The sequence below is a fragment of the Pseudopodoces humilis genome, chromosome 5 (genome assembly GCF_049639895.1).
Source record: "Pseudopodoces humilis isolate 2021_Gansu_Grassland_sample_001 chromosome 5, ASM4963989v1, whole genome shotgun sequence".
Taxonomy (NCBI): domain Eukaryota; kingdom Metazoa; phylum Chordata; class Aves; order Passeriformes; family Paridae; genus Pseudopodoces; species Pseudopodoces humilis.
This window is the reverse complement of record NC_142204.1, coordinates 58,137,484-58,151,686: the sequence shown is the minus strand read 5'-3', so window position 1 is coordinate 58,151,686 and position 14,203 is coordinate 58,137,484. Positions and strand designations below refer to the sequence as shown.

The window sequence follows — 14,203 nt, the reverse complement described above, 5'->3', positions numbered from 1 at the left end:
ACATAATAAACCACAAGAAAGGTAGCTCCTCCTGTAAACTAACAAAGCTCATAGTATTGTGGAACTTAAAATGCACTTTCAACTCTCTATTTGCAAAAAATAAGTCAAGTATTATTCTTGTGCCCCCTACTCTCCTTTAACTCCCATACCATGTATTTCTGTTATTTAAACAATACATATTTAAGCTTAGCCTGTATGACATCCTGCTGCGCTGGTTTTTGTCATATAGTGATAAAATCTATACAAATAATTGGGCTTTTTATTCAGCTATGAAGTGTCTGCAAAAGGAAGATCAAGATGTTCTGCAATCCTTTCGCTCTGCTTTCTGTGAAAAAGTTGTTGCAACATGTAACACACTGAGATCAGGTGTCCGCAACTTGTACTGTTCGTTAAAAGCCACTTAAAACTATAAAACATAAACCATCTCCATCCAAAGAAAATACCATTTGTAATATGCAGGACCAGACCTGCTCTCAGGTGCAGCAGTGCAAATCTAAATTTAGTTTCATGTATCTTAAAGGAGTTCCTTCACATTCAAATGCATATAAGTGCAAGCAGAATTTATTTTTTTCCCATTCATCCTCAGGGTACCTTCCAAGCAATTTGATTCAAGTTTAGACAGGTGAAGCAAAGTTACAGCAGAAAGCACATCTCTCTGCAGTATGTTATTTCCTTACACTAATCCATTCAGAAACCTGCCTTAAAATCTAATTTGGACAACTTTGAGGTAATAAAGGGGAAATGTAACCAGGTATCTTCAACCCAAAGGGCCCACATATGCACTTAAGCATCACTGGTAAATCAGTGGGGTCACACTGGGGATTTTACTGAGGGCAGCAGCCACCACTGGTGATGAGTATGCAACACCATTGTGGGCTGTGTTTCTGCTTCTATGGCTTTGCTGCTTGCAATCTCTCACTTTCCCCAAAAATAAAACAGGAGTTGACTTGAGCCCATGTGTCTATCCTTAATATCGATAATGGGAAATAGCAGGATTATTTCCTGAATTATATGCCCAATACAGAGGCACAAACATCTCACTTGACCTACATGTAACTCCACTTGCCTTACAGGACAACACCCCTTTCCAGATATTCGTTTTAGTTTCAACAGAAAAACACCTTAAACCTGTGACAACCATAGTTTGTCTACACTACTGAGATTTCATAAAGTCACCAAAGCCTTGCCACTGAAAGCACATATCTGCTTCAGGGCAGATATCTTGCCTGATCTTTGCTTCTCAGCCCTCCTCTCTCTTCCTACAAGCACCAAAAGACACTGGCTTAGTCCTAGTGCAGAAAGCAAGCAAATGCCAAAGCTGCCACTTGTTTCCTGGCCCACTGTAGCAATAAGTGTGAAGTTCTCCTAAATTCATTGTTGTTTATGGCTTCTTCTAAGAGGAGGTGCTTCTCCAGTGCAGAAATGCATTCTAGAGACAGCACTGCTCCTTCCCAATCCCTAATAAATGGCAGGCAGTTTTCACTTCTGCTAGCTTTTCCTTTGGCTTGCATAGATTTTTTAGATAACATTTATGCACCTATGTTCCTCTGATGGTGTAGTGTAAACATGCATAAACACACAAAACTTATCACAGCATGATAAAATGAAGTCTCATTTAAGCAAACATTGGCTTGGAGGCCAACATTCAGGCTAGTGCCAATCTTTTATAGTAGTCATAAACTTTGGCTTTTATAACTGATATGTTGACAAGCTCCTGCCCACGACAGTGAGTGTAATCACCACAAACCGCTACAATCTGGAGTACACCTGGCATCAGTTGTTTACTGCGCAATGCCAGCCAGTAAATTAATGAGGCAGCAAATAGCCATATAAAATCACTGAAGTGCATTTCCAAACGGCTTGAGAGGTTCTCCTGACCTCAAGCAGAAATGCTGAACTTAAGTGAAACCTCACCTGCAGAGAAGGTGAGCTGGATCTGCTCCTCAATGATCTCCAAGGCAATGAAGTCGTGCTTCTCGTTGAAACGTCCATTGTAGAGTAGGAGAGCGTTCCTCTCCCTGGTTGCAAACCTAGAACACAGAGACATGGATTTAGCTCTTGCTTAACAGCTTATGGATTAAAGACTGATGGTCAAGTCACCCAGAAGAAAGATGGCATTGTGTTTAGCAGATAAACAAGCCTTTGAATCAATCTTCAGATAGAAAACTGTAAAACTGAGGAGTCAGCCACAGGACAAATCTACTCTTTCACAGTCAACAAGGCAAGCAGATGGAAATTACAGAAATCTACTCTGCAGAGATCTGCTGATGCTCACGAGGGCTAAAATTAGGCAGACACAAGATGCAACAGCAGTATCTGACACTGATCAAACAGTAACACTTACTACACTCTGCAAACAGGCTGAGAGCTAGAAAGCATTTTCACATCAAAGTGGGATCCTGGCTGCCCTGTGCTGTCTAAATGCTACAGGGTCCTAGGACAGTCACCAACTGATTAAAAAAGCCTGACGGGGAGGTAAGGGGAAAGAATGATAAGAGTTACTTTATAATGCTTTATAATATAATTACTTTAATAATGCCATGTAGAAAATCAGTCAATCAACAGGTCAGTCAGTTGGAGGAAGGAAAATAAACACTTAAAAATTTCACCAGATCAGCACCAATGGGTGCATTTGGATTTTATTTTTCTTGTGCTACTAATATGGGATGTATCTTTCTTGCAGAAAAAGGGGCAACCCCACTTTTAAAAACGCCTTGGTTTTTGGGGTTTTTTTGTCAGCACAGAACATTTTTTTCAAATTTCTGCTTGTTGTATTTTATATTTTTTAATTTAATTCTCTTATCTCTGGAGAGTTGCACACAGCTTTCATCTACTCAGAAATGCAAAAAAAAAAAAATTATTACACTTCACATAAGCATTTTTACAGAGATTAATATTAGATAAAGAGATAAAAAAGAGAGAAACCATGGGAATTTCATGCATTTCCCAACAGCAATTTAATCTGATTTTGTATCTTGAACTGCAGGAAATATGCCTGATTTAAATTAACCCACTTTTCCTACAAATGAATGAACTACTGAACACAGCTAATGAAAACTGTCTTCCACGGATGCAAGAAGTGACTCTTGTGCCTGTCATATCATGTCTAATAGCAAGAATCTCATGTGATGCAACAGAACCTGCATTTCGAAGAATGGGACTGAAGCAGTATTTTAGAATACTAGGGTAGGTATTTGAAAGAAAAACCTCCAAAGACAAAGAATATCTTTTACTAGAAGCTGTTTGTCAGACATATGTATGTTGTGGATCACACTGAGTAGAGAACTTTCACAATTTAAGCTACCTAGAAATAGGAAATTCTATTTATATATTTTTAATGTTTTGGAAGGATAACGAATTGTTCAAAAAACAGAAGTCACAAATTTTATATTTCCTTTAAAATTCAAATTTCAAAGAATATGCATTATAGTCCATCATAATATTAATGTTTTGATTACAATTTTGATTTAAATTAGTTTTGATATACACATTTCTTTCTAGTTTTGTTTATCATAATATAATATTATAAAAATAAAAGACAAACTAAATTAATTACAATAATACCATTGAAAAGTATCAATATTATCAAAACATGGATTTAGTTTTCACTTTTCACCATCAAACATTTCATCCAAAGGAATACAGTTTCTGTAATACATTTCCTAAGACTATTTTTTGATGGATAACTGCTTCATCCAAATATTTTGATCACATCTATCCAGAATATATATGAGCAAAGGAAAAGGGAATAATACTAGTGGTGCTTCTTCAGTGGGCAGGAAGATTTAGTCTGGCAGCAATAAAAGGAAGCTTGGTTTTGTTTGAATTCATTTTCTCATATTCTTACAATTTCCTACCATAATTTTAAGTATCAAACCATTATTTATTGAACTATTACATTATTTAGCCATTTTGTAGATTTCTTCATCTGTGCTCAGTTCCATTCTTCGCCACTAGTGAAAAGCAACTTTTGTATTATACTCGTTAAAAGCACTACTGCTTTTGAACTTGTCTGGTTATCACCCACCAGCTGGGGGGAAAAATACTGTTTTTTAATAGAAGGGATATGTTTCATTTCATGACACAGGAAACAAAAGCCTCTCTTTCTTACCAAATTTTGCATAAATAATGAGAAAATCTCTCCACTAACAGTGTCTCTCGAAGGAAATGAGTAGTAAGTGTTGAATTAAGCAAGAAGATACATAACATTGGGAGCAGAAAGACATGCATGGTCAGTAACCTAAATGCTTAAAAAAACCATTTTAGTTATGAGACTGGACAATGCAAATATTCTGCTCTTTGCTAGGAGTGGGTCATGAGTCACTTGAGGGCAAGGGAAGCTGGGCACCCTGGAATGCTCCCAAATCACAAAATACAGTGGCAAATCACCATCATTAGCAGCCAAACTGCTAATTCTTGCTGACTGATCCTCACATGTTTTCCTCCTCCACTGAAGGATAATAAAAGCCAAAGAAATAGTGTAAATAAAAATGAACTTCAGGTATGAAAAGCTAAATGTGTTGCCATTCCAGACAGTGTGGGATGAATGTCATAACGGCTGAGAATTCTTATATCACACTGAGTGGACTAAGTAGTGTTTAGCTCATGACTAAATAAGCCATTGTTCTAAAGATAGTGAAGAAACCCTGGTGTCAGGACTACCTTTTTACAGTACTTTGCCATTTCTCAATAACCCCTACACAGGGCATTTGAGTAATTTTAACTTGAAGCACCCTAAAAGTCAAAGCTTTCTTTCCAAAAGCCTGAAAAATGACACCTCATGGCTGAGGGGACAAGTCAAGGGTAGTGCAGAGAATTCATGCTGGCAGCCAGCCCAGACCGCGCCTTTGTTTGCTCTCACTGTGGGTCTGACAAATCCAAGAGCCTTTTGCTCCTCAGTTTTTCTGTGTACTTAGACCTGATGCCCTAAAACAATCTTCACAAGCACAACACTCCCTTGCCTTGGCTTGTGTGCAAATCATGTCTCTGCTTTCTGATTTAACCAAAATTTCAAGATTCCATAAAACTTTGACTTCAGGATTAAGGCAGATGAAAGATAAAATGGTAGAAATCATAAACTGATAGAATGGTTTGGGTTGGAAGGGACCATAAAGACCATCCAGTTCCAATGCCCTACCATGGGCAGGGACACCTTCCACTACACCAGGTTGCTCAAAGTCCCATCCAGCCTGGCCTTGAGCATTTACAAGGATGAGGCATTACTTATATTAACAGAATCATGTTACATGGGGAGCCTCTCCGGGATTTTAGTTCAGGAAAGTAAACTGTGCTAAAGGACAGTACTGAAAAACATGTTGTAAAACAGTGACCTGGCTCCTGACAGATGTGAAACACAAGATAATGGCTGGGTACTGGAGGGGACATAAGCCTGAAGCCTGTCTCATCTCCCTGAGCACTTTATCTGGACAGACACACAAACAAGTTCACTGTTGCAGCTGCTGCTGTACCTATCAAAAAATCCCCAGCTCTGCTCTTTGGGGTCAGGACTAACACATTTTGTGTTGTTTACTCACAGTCAGCTGTGAGGGAAAACCAAAAGTCAATCCTGACCAGCTAAACCATGGGAAAGCTGCAAATCCACACCCTCCTCAGAGAAGAGGCATCTGTGTCCCTGGAGCTCTGTCTCCACACCAAGCAACCCCTATGCCTGAACCAAGAAGTCTTTTCCAGAAGAGGAGTGTTTCCCAGGTGAGGGAGAGCTCATGACTGTGGCTGCTATCATTGCTCCACCTTGCCTTCCTGAGCACCCCCAGGGGAAAGAAGGAGAACATGGGGATGTTGGCACAGATGGGATGGGGATAAGACTACTTGTGCCTGAGAGGTGGGATGGGACCAGAAGCAGGACCTGGGTATGAAGGCCAGAAGGAGCTGATTGAGGACCTGGATCAGTTGGAGTTGTCCCGAGCCCAAGGCTGGGGACCACTGGAAAGCAAAAACCTGAGAAGGACCAGACTGTGCTCAGCCATGGCCTGACATGCCCAGGTCCCCTCACAGGTGGGGAAGCAAGAGATGGGATGGGTTCTCCCAAACAAGGAACACAAATGTATTGGTTCTGAAGCTGGACTGAAGGCCAGGAAGCCAAAGGCCCAGCTAGTAAAGTGTCAAACCCAACATCCACCCTGGCACTTCTGTGGCTGAAGGCTGCTGATGGGTTGCCAGAGTGGTCCTGGTGTCATTTCTCCCTGCACCGTCACCCTGTGTTACAACAGGGAAGGTCATGAGTCAGCAACTCAGAAACATCCACAGCAAGGCAGAAAATCAAATCCTTTCAGATAACATCCTATGCCCAGCCTGCAGGAGTCACTGTCAGAAAGCCCTGCAGTGACTTTCAGGGGCAGGTCTTTGGTGGGTATCAGTGACAAACAGTCCCAAGCTCAAGCAAGAAACCACCAGCCAGAGAACCCTTCCCCTGGGGACTTACATGAGGGACACAGTGAAGTGGAAGCGCTGCCGCAGCCCCTTGAAGGTGATGAAGGACTGAGGGGGGAAGCTCCTGGTGGTCATCTCGCAGTACGGCCGCTCGTACTCTCCGGGGGGACACTCGCACTTGAAGCCCCCGATGAGCAGGTTCACGCAGGTTCCTCCGTTCTTACACACCCCCGGAGCACAGCGGCCGGAGCGCGCGTTCACCTCACAGTACTCTCCTGCAAGGGGAGAAGCAGACATCAGGGAAGGTGACACCTCACCCCAGCACCAAGCTGTGACACTCAGCTACCCAAGTGGTTCTGCTACAGTTAAACTGCTTCCAAACCTCTACACCTGACCCCCTAAGCAACTGAGGTACAAGCCCGTGATTGCTGGGGGTAAGGATGCTGCATCTTCTACAAGTCTGGATTTTCAGGGAAGTGCAGAATATGATTTGCTGAGCAATCTTCTTGCAAATATCCAACAACACTGGCCTACGTTTTTCAGATTCCTTGGCTGCTTCCAGACTGGGTAACAAATATACAACTGGTGACAGACAGTTCTAGATGGGAGAAGGTAGAAACCCTGCACATTCCCTGTCAACCAAAATACATGCAAATTGTTTTGGTGTTTCACTATAGTTGGAAATTGTGTAAAACAGATAAATGATTGCACTTTGTCCTGAATGGAACTTGGCTTTGCTGCCCATGGTGGCAGCAGAACATGGCTGAGCTCATGACAAAGCTCTCAAAATGTCTATAACAAGAACAAGCAGGATACAGATGACATAGGGATTGCTTCCACCTTTTCCTACACATGCATTCTAAAGGTGATGACCATTTTCTGAACCTTCCGGAGCAGGGCATGTTAACTCTCCACAGAAATTGTGGATTCTGCGCATCACTTACTGAAGTTGTTTCACCCCTAAATACTTTGTCTTTATTCATCCCCAAAGCATGTAGTAAGAGATGTTAAATACAATACTAAAAATGGAGTGTCTTGCTTTGTATGTATGCTGTGGGTTTTTGTCCTGTGCTTGCCCAAAATCTGAGAATGAATCCCAATTTAAAAAAAGTAATGTACAGAGGATATTAATTTTAAAAAATCTGCTGTGGCTGGAACAAAAGCAGCTGGTGAATTAATCATTGTAGAGAAAGCCAAACCCTCTGTGTGAGCCAATTAATTAACATTAGTGTTTTGACATGTGTCTTCCTATGGTATAAAGCATGTTCACATCCCACATGTAAAACTGTTCAGAGAAACTCGAGGTGGCATACACCACCAGTAATGGTGTCTGACATATAAATGTAGAGCAATACTACTCAACACAGCCAGCTGAAGAAAGCATTTCTAACACTTCAATGTTTGCATGATACCAGCAGATGATACAATTACACTGGGACACGCTCTTTGCAGTGGTGCTCAGCAACAGGATAAGGGGCAACAGGCTCAGACTGAACAGCTGGGAGTTCCATCTGAGAATGAGGAAAAACTTCTGTCCTTTGAGGATGACAGAGCACTGTCAGGGCTGCCCAGAGAGGCTGTGGAGTCTCTTTCTCTGAAGATATTCAAAACCCAGCCAAACGTGATCCTGTGCAACTTGCTGTAGGTGGACCTGCTTTAGCAGGGGTTCGGAGGAGCAGAGACCCCTTCCAACCCTGACCATTCTGTGGTCCTGTGATTGATTCAAGCACAGTTAAAACTGTGAAAACACATTCCTGCAGGAAAGTAAAAGCAACAGGAGCTGTGGGCAGTGACTCATTAACAAAGGCAAATTTAAATGGAAAGTTTTGTTCCATCCATTTGCTGCCTCACAGCCCTGCTCCCACAGGTTTCCACACCAAGGCTGCCCACACTGGAAGCAGGCTGAAGTACACTGCAGCAGTACTGCTGCACCCAGACCTGGATCTGCACCTCCTTTGTGTGCCAGGCTCTAAACTGCCAGGGTTTGCAGCTGGTTTAGCCAATGCCCCAAGGGTAGTGACCTCTGAGATAAGGTGAGGTGGGCAGCTTTGCGGTTTTGGCTCTCCAGCTTTGCTGCCTTTTTCTTCTTGCATCAACATCACTTGCCTCTTCAGACAGGTATGGCTCAAAAAATGCAGGAGCAAACACAAGACTATGATCAAGAGCCAGGCCTGGATGCACACCCCATCGAGGTGGGGCCAGCTCTGGAGGATGGACCTGCTCTGTGCATTACTCTGAACTGATAATCTACATAACCTTGAGCCCAAGCCTGTGTTTAGAGCTTTTCCCCTTCAGCACTGATGTTCCTATATTCTCTTTAACATATTAAATGAAATGCTGTGAAAATCACTTGATAAATATCTTCCTGTTTCCATTCATCAGCTCTACATATCAGGCAAGATTATGTGAATACACTTTCCTTAATATTTTTAAATGCTGTATCATGTATTTCTTTTGGAAAACATTGTATACATCATCCAAGACATCCCTCGATATCCCTCGATTTAAACGTAAAGCTACCCCATGACAACTGGATATGGTGCACACATGCATCAGATGTTTTAAGATGTTTTAAGACTACAGCAAGCACTTGATGATCCACTGCATAAGCACAGCCCTTAAACATGTATCTTGTGTACCAAAACATTCAAAAAATGGAAAAACAAAATTCCTATAGAAAGACAGAAAACAGAGGTTTGCTGCTTTAAACAAAGAGGTAGGATATTTTGTGAAATAACTCTGACTCAGAGAAGAATGTAATCTTCAAGGCTTTCTGAGAACAGAATGATGTATTTTGTAAAAGCAAATAGCACAAAGGCTTGAATACACAGAGAGAAAAAGGGTGAGCTAAAAGGAGAGATTCCTGGCATTGCAGCATGCTGTGGAAATGCCATGGCAATACAGAGGTGAAATATAAAAGCCTAAGCTGGAAGTCATTGATGCTTCTGTATTAATTCTGTATAGACCGTTTGTTTAGACACCTAAGAGGCATAAAACTATTTAAGAGAAAAACTTACAGAAAAGTTCTATTGTACTGTGTTTATTACTGCTTTTATTATGATGTGTGAAGAAGCAAATTAAAAAATATACTTCAAGATTCTTTGTCCTATATTCATTCAGCTGTATCACTGATGTCCCAGTTACTAAAATTATTCTGAATTCTCTTAAGTCTGTAATGTAAATGAGAACTGCATTTGATGCACATTCTTTGATGTTGACTTTTCATATTTTATGTCTATTTACCAAAATATATTAAAATAGTGGTTTTGAAATCTCAACAGTAAATCCAAGGTGTCACTTTGAGGCACAAAGGTTGTCAAAAAACCTTTTGCTTTTTACATTTAAAAACTGTGATTACGCTTTTCTCCAAAAGTGCCTGGAATTATTTAGAAACAGAGCATTTTTGCCTTTTGGAGTAGCCATTTGAGCAAGAATTTGAAGCACTGCTTTGATCAGGACTGGCAGCAGAAGGCACCTTTGTGTCACCCTTGGGTTTGTCACTTCCAAGGGCAGCCACCTACCCTTGGACCCACCACTGTCCCACAGCTTTGCCCTGCAGGAGTTTCGAGGCACAGCCTAAAAACCATCCTCAGAATTTGAACCAAAGCCTGTATGGACTTGAAGGAAGAGATGGCTGCTGGCTGCAGCTGGAGTCAGAAGGCCCTAAGGGAAGAGCTACTTGAGGAGCAGAAAAGGAAGCGAGCTGCACGTGCCAGCCTTTGGGAATGAAAAGAGCCTGTGTGCCTGCTTGCAGCTGAAGGTTGGAGGGCTGGGACGTGCCATCAAAAGGGTGGCCTTACAGTCTGGTAGGAAAAAATAGTACAGGAGAGGGAGAGCTGCTGAGCAGTGAGGATCTGGAGGGGCTGGGGTGATAAAAGCAGAGCCCAACAGCAGTCATGCACAGCCTGGAGTCAGCCTGTGATGCTGGAGATGGTAGCATGGCTCAGTCACTCACCCAGCCCGTGCAACTCCCCTTTGCTCCTCACAGCATTTCCTTGACTAATATAATTTCATTTTTCACACTGGCTAGCATTTTAGGAATCACTGAACAAACTAGTTACACATCACAGCCCTGTGAAATCCAAGCAGGGGATGTGAAGCTCAGCCCTTCCAGCTGCTAAAGCTAAAGCATGCACTCTCAGATAACATGGGCTGTGGCTGCCTGTAATCTGCCAGCAGATTCCTGGGCTTTGAAAAAATTCTGCCCTTGCCAGGAAATGATTTACTGTGACATGACAATAGCTCGTCTTATAGGCTCCTAATTAATATTGATGACTCTTAAAGCTACGAGTCCTGTGGCTTTTCTGCAGCCCTTTATGTAATGCTTCTTGTTTTTAAAGCCCTTGAGATCAAAACGTCACTGTTGCTTTTGACACTGCATCCTACTCACAAACATCCTATCTTTAATACATCCCTATCCTCTTCAATTTTAGGACTAATGTCACAAAGATGTAAATCATAAAGTTTCTATTATTAAGTTTATGTAAGTGAGGACACCACAATGGCAGGTGCAAAATAGCAAGAATAGTCAAATACAAAGGTTGGCTAGATTTGGTCTTCCTCTGACCTATTCCAAAGAAAGTAATGCAAGTTTAACTAATAAACAATAAATTGTGATGCAAAAAGTGAAAATAAATAAAAATAAGCTGTCTCAAAACTGAGACAATAATCTCACAATTACAAATGCTTTGTTGCTAAACACTGTGAGTTTCAAGCAACACACTGGTGTGCATCAATGAGCCAGTCTTTGCAGAAATCTGACTGGTTTTCCTGATGAGTTATTTGACCTTACAACAACAATGTATAATGTTTGAAAGCTTGCTGGAAACAAGATGATGGCATCCAAATACATACAGAATTCCTCTTTACATCAGTTTACTGCAGTGTGTTTCACCAATACACTGGTTTAGGGACTAGTCCTCAAAATCTTTTACTATTCTCTGATTGTATTCAACTGAAACAGTACATTAAATACATACTTACATGAAGCAGCAGATTTGCACTGATGCTCTTTTTCTTCAGTTTTCCTGGACACATTAATTTTTTACTCACTGTCTAATTGTTTGAACTGATTATTTTCTCTTTTCTCATCCTGCCACTTGCTCTAGACACATATTAATTTTCTCTATGTTTATAGTTGCTTTGCCAGAATAAAAAGCATTTTGAGCAGCTGATTGAAGCACCACACCTAAAATTATATGTTTTCAAGTGGAAAGGAGAATCCACAAGAATTAAGGCAAAAGGAAAAACAACAAGGAACAAGAACTAAATTCTTCAAACAATTCCCATTGACTGTTTGTCCTAATAGAGAACCAACTACATTAAAAATGTATTAGCTATATTGGACATTATGGGAAATCAATCCTCCATTTCCTCTAGTAATTAAAGCACTACTAAACTTACACGGCAATTAGCACCAAAGCAATCAGTGCACTAAGTAATAAGAAGGTTGTTAAAAACAAGTTAGCTGCAGAATCAGCTTGGAAATCTCTACTAGGACAAGAGATAAAGAGGTTGGGATCCTGCGCTTTAGGGGTGGTTTCACCATAGTTCAGACTGAGTGGGAGTTACCACAGTCTCCTCCTTTCCCCGAGCATGCTGCAGTTTCCTCCCCCTCCCTTCTGCTGGCATTCATGTAATCCTGCAGTTGACTGATTTGTAGAGCTAAGATGGCAAAACACCATTCATTTCTTTATTGAAGCGTTAGCAATCTCCAGATTAATCTTCAGATTCTAGGACTGATGGGATGAATAGCACATGGGAAGGAGGCAGGACAATGCACCCAGGGAGAAGAATGGAGGAATGGTCTTAGAAAGGTTTAACTGTTATGGAAATACAGCTTTAAGCCATTTTAGATGGCTCATGTGTGAGTCTAGTGGCTCATTGCTTGCCCTAGGTGAACTGGACCAATACCTCCAGTAGATACCCACCTCTCTCCACTGATTGTACATGGTTGTACTGCAGGAAAATTTGCCTAAAATATAGGTGCAATTAAAATAAAAAAAAATAACATTGGATTTTGTCCATGAAGGGAAATTCATTACTTCAATGGCTCTGTGGTACAGGAGTTTACCCTCAGAATCTACTGGGTTTCCTTACCTCCCAGCAAATTGGCAGCAAGTGCCAATTACCAATGAAATGTGACACAAACAAACAAACAAACATCTACTGGGTTTATGAGAGAAGCTAGAGAGCAGCTACCCAGAAACATTAGCCAACTCATTCTGAATGATGGAGAAGCTGGATCAAATAAAAGTTAGAAGCCACTGGTGTACTAGTGACAGAGATTGATTAGGGGACAACTAAACTCATGTACCATTTCACATGACTGACTCAGTAGTGTTATTTGAGTACCAGATGTAAAATCAAGGGCCAAACCCATGCTGCCACTTCAGAGAGACCATGCAGGCTCCATACCATGACAGTGATGGTCATGACTTTGTGAGGTTTCTAAATGACACTGCTACTAAACCTTTACATTTGAAAATACATTTTGGTCTTTCCTTTTATTCATTTGTTTATGTTTTTAGAACTGGGACCTGATCTAGGTTGATTTAAATTATCCCAAATCCTCTTACAGGGAGAAATACCAGCTTAAGGTCTATTTTAGAGTTTCCCTCCTTTCTTTTGCTTTCTGCATCCTTTGCTGCTTTCTCACTTAAAAAATCATATTGTGAGAAACAGGTTAAAGTAAAATAATACATAAAACCTACGCAGATATACTCCACACATGCACACTCAAACTGCTGACTTGCAGTGACAGCTGTCCTGCAGAATTTCAGTTGCTAACTATCCCAGATTTAATATTATGTACTTATAAGAGACTATATATACTCTCTTTTAGTATATAAGTACAAGTCCTTCTTAGTGTACAACACTAGATAAAGTAACAGCAAAAACATTCCTGTCACACTGTGTGTATAGCTTGCCAAGTAGTTCTCTGAGGTGATATGTAGAAATGATTCTATAATAAGATACTCCGGAAATCACCTTTTATCTCTGGATCTGCTTTAGTTTTTCCGTGGGCATAAGCACTAAGCTCTGAGCTGGTGGGAAGAAAGTGTGCAGATTTACCACTGCTCTTTTGGATACAAATATATCTATATATCTTAGACCTCTCCTTCATCACCACCTTTCTCCCTTCCTTGTGCTTCTTCTATGAAGTTCCCCCTAGGCATCCCTGATAGTTCACAATTGAGATTTTCAAAACCCATAAGACTCAGCTAAATAAGGTTCCTAAGATTTTTAATCATGAGATACTTTAAAATAATCAATGTGAGAGGCTTTTTATTTGCCTCTGAAGCTATGGGTGTCATCTGCTGGTCTCAAAGTATGTGAGAGCTTTTGGTGGTCAAATTCCAGCCCAAACTGTCTGTTCTGAGGGAGCTCCCATTTCTACTCACACCTCAACAGGATGATGCTATTTGAGCCTTCCCAGTTCCTCTTCCCACCAGGGTCCTCAAGGCAAATATCTGCACCCTGGCTGCTCAGAAGTCCTGCAAGCTTCTGGGAGGAGAAGGAGGACCACCATGAAAATAACCCATGGGTCAAACAGGCAGGGGAGAGGCCAGGACCCCATTCTACTTGCTGGTCCTTCCCCACTGGAAACCAAGCTAAACTGTATTTTACAAAAGCAAAAGCAGCAAAAGCAGGTCTCAAGCTGCTTCAGGCTGTGCCCACTGATGCAATGCACATGCAGAGCAGCCACTGCAACAGTGCCTGGCTCTTTGACAGCCCCAAACCAGGCCCAGGATCCTAGAACAGCATCAGTCTGAGCAAAGATGTTCCATTTTCCCTGGACTCCTCCCCTTCC

At 41.3% G+C, this 14,203-nt stretch overlaps 1 protein-coding gene across 1 annotated transcript in view; it reads right to left on the bottom strand.

The window, feature by feature from the left end:
* The window catches only part of CELSR1 (cadherin EGF LAG seven-pass G-type receptor 1), a 162,539-nt gene that overhangs the window by 68,115 nt on the left and 80,221 nt on the right, over window positions 1-14,203 (bottom strand). The window contains exons 3-4 of the mRNA XM_014248811.2: window positions 6,443-6,665; window positions 1,915-2,030 (exon numbers count right to left, since the gene is read on the bottom strand). Of these exons, the coding sequence (XP_014104286.2) occupies window positions 1,915-2,030; window positions 6,443-6,665 (339 nt within the window). The remainder of the gene's footprint in view (window positions 1-1,914; window positions 2,031-6,442; window positions 6,666-14,203) is intronic.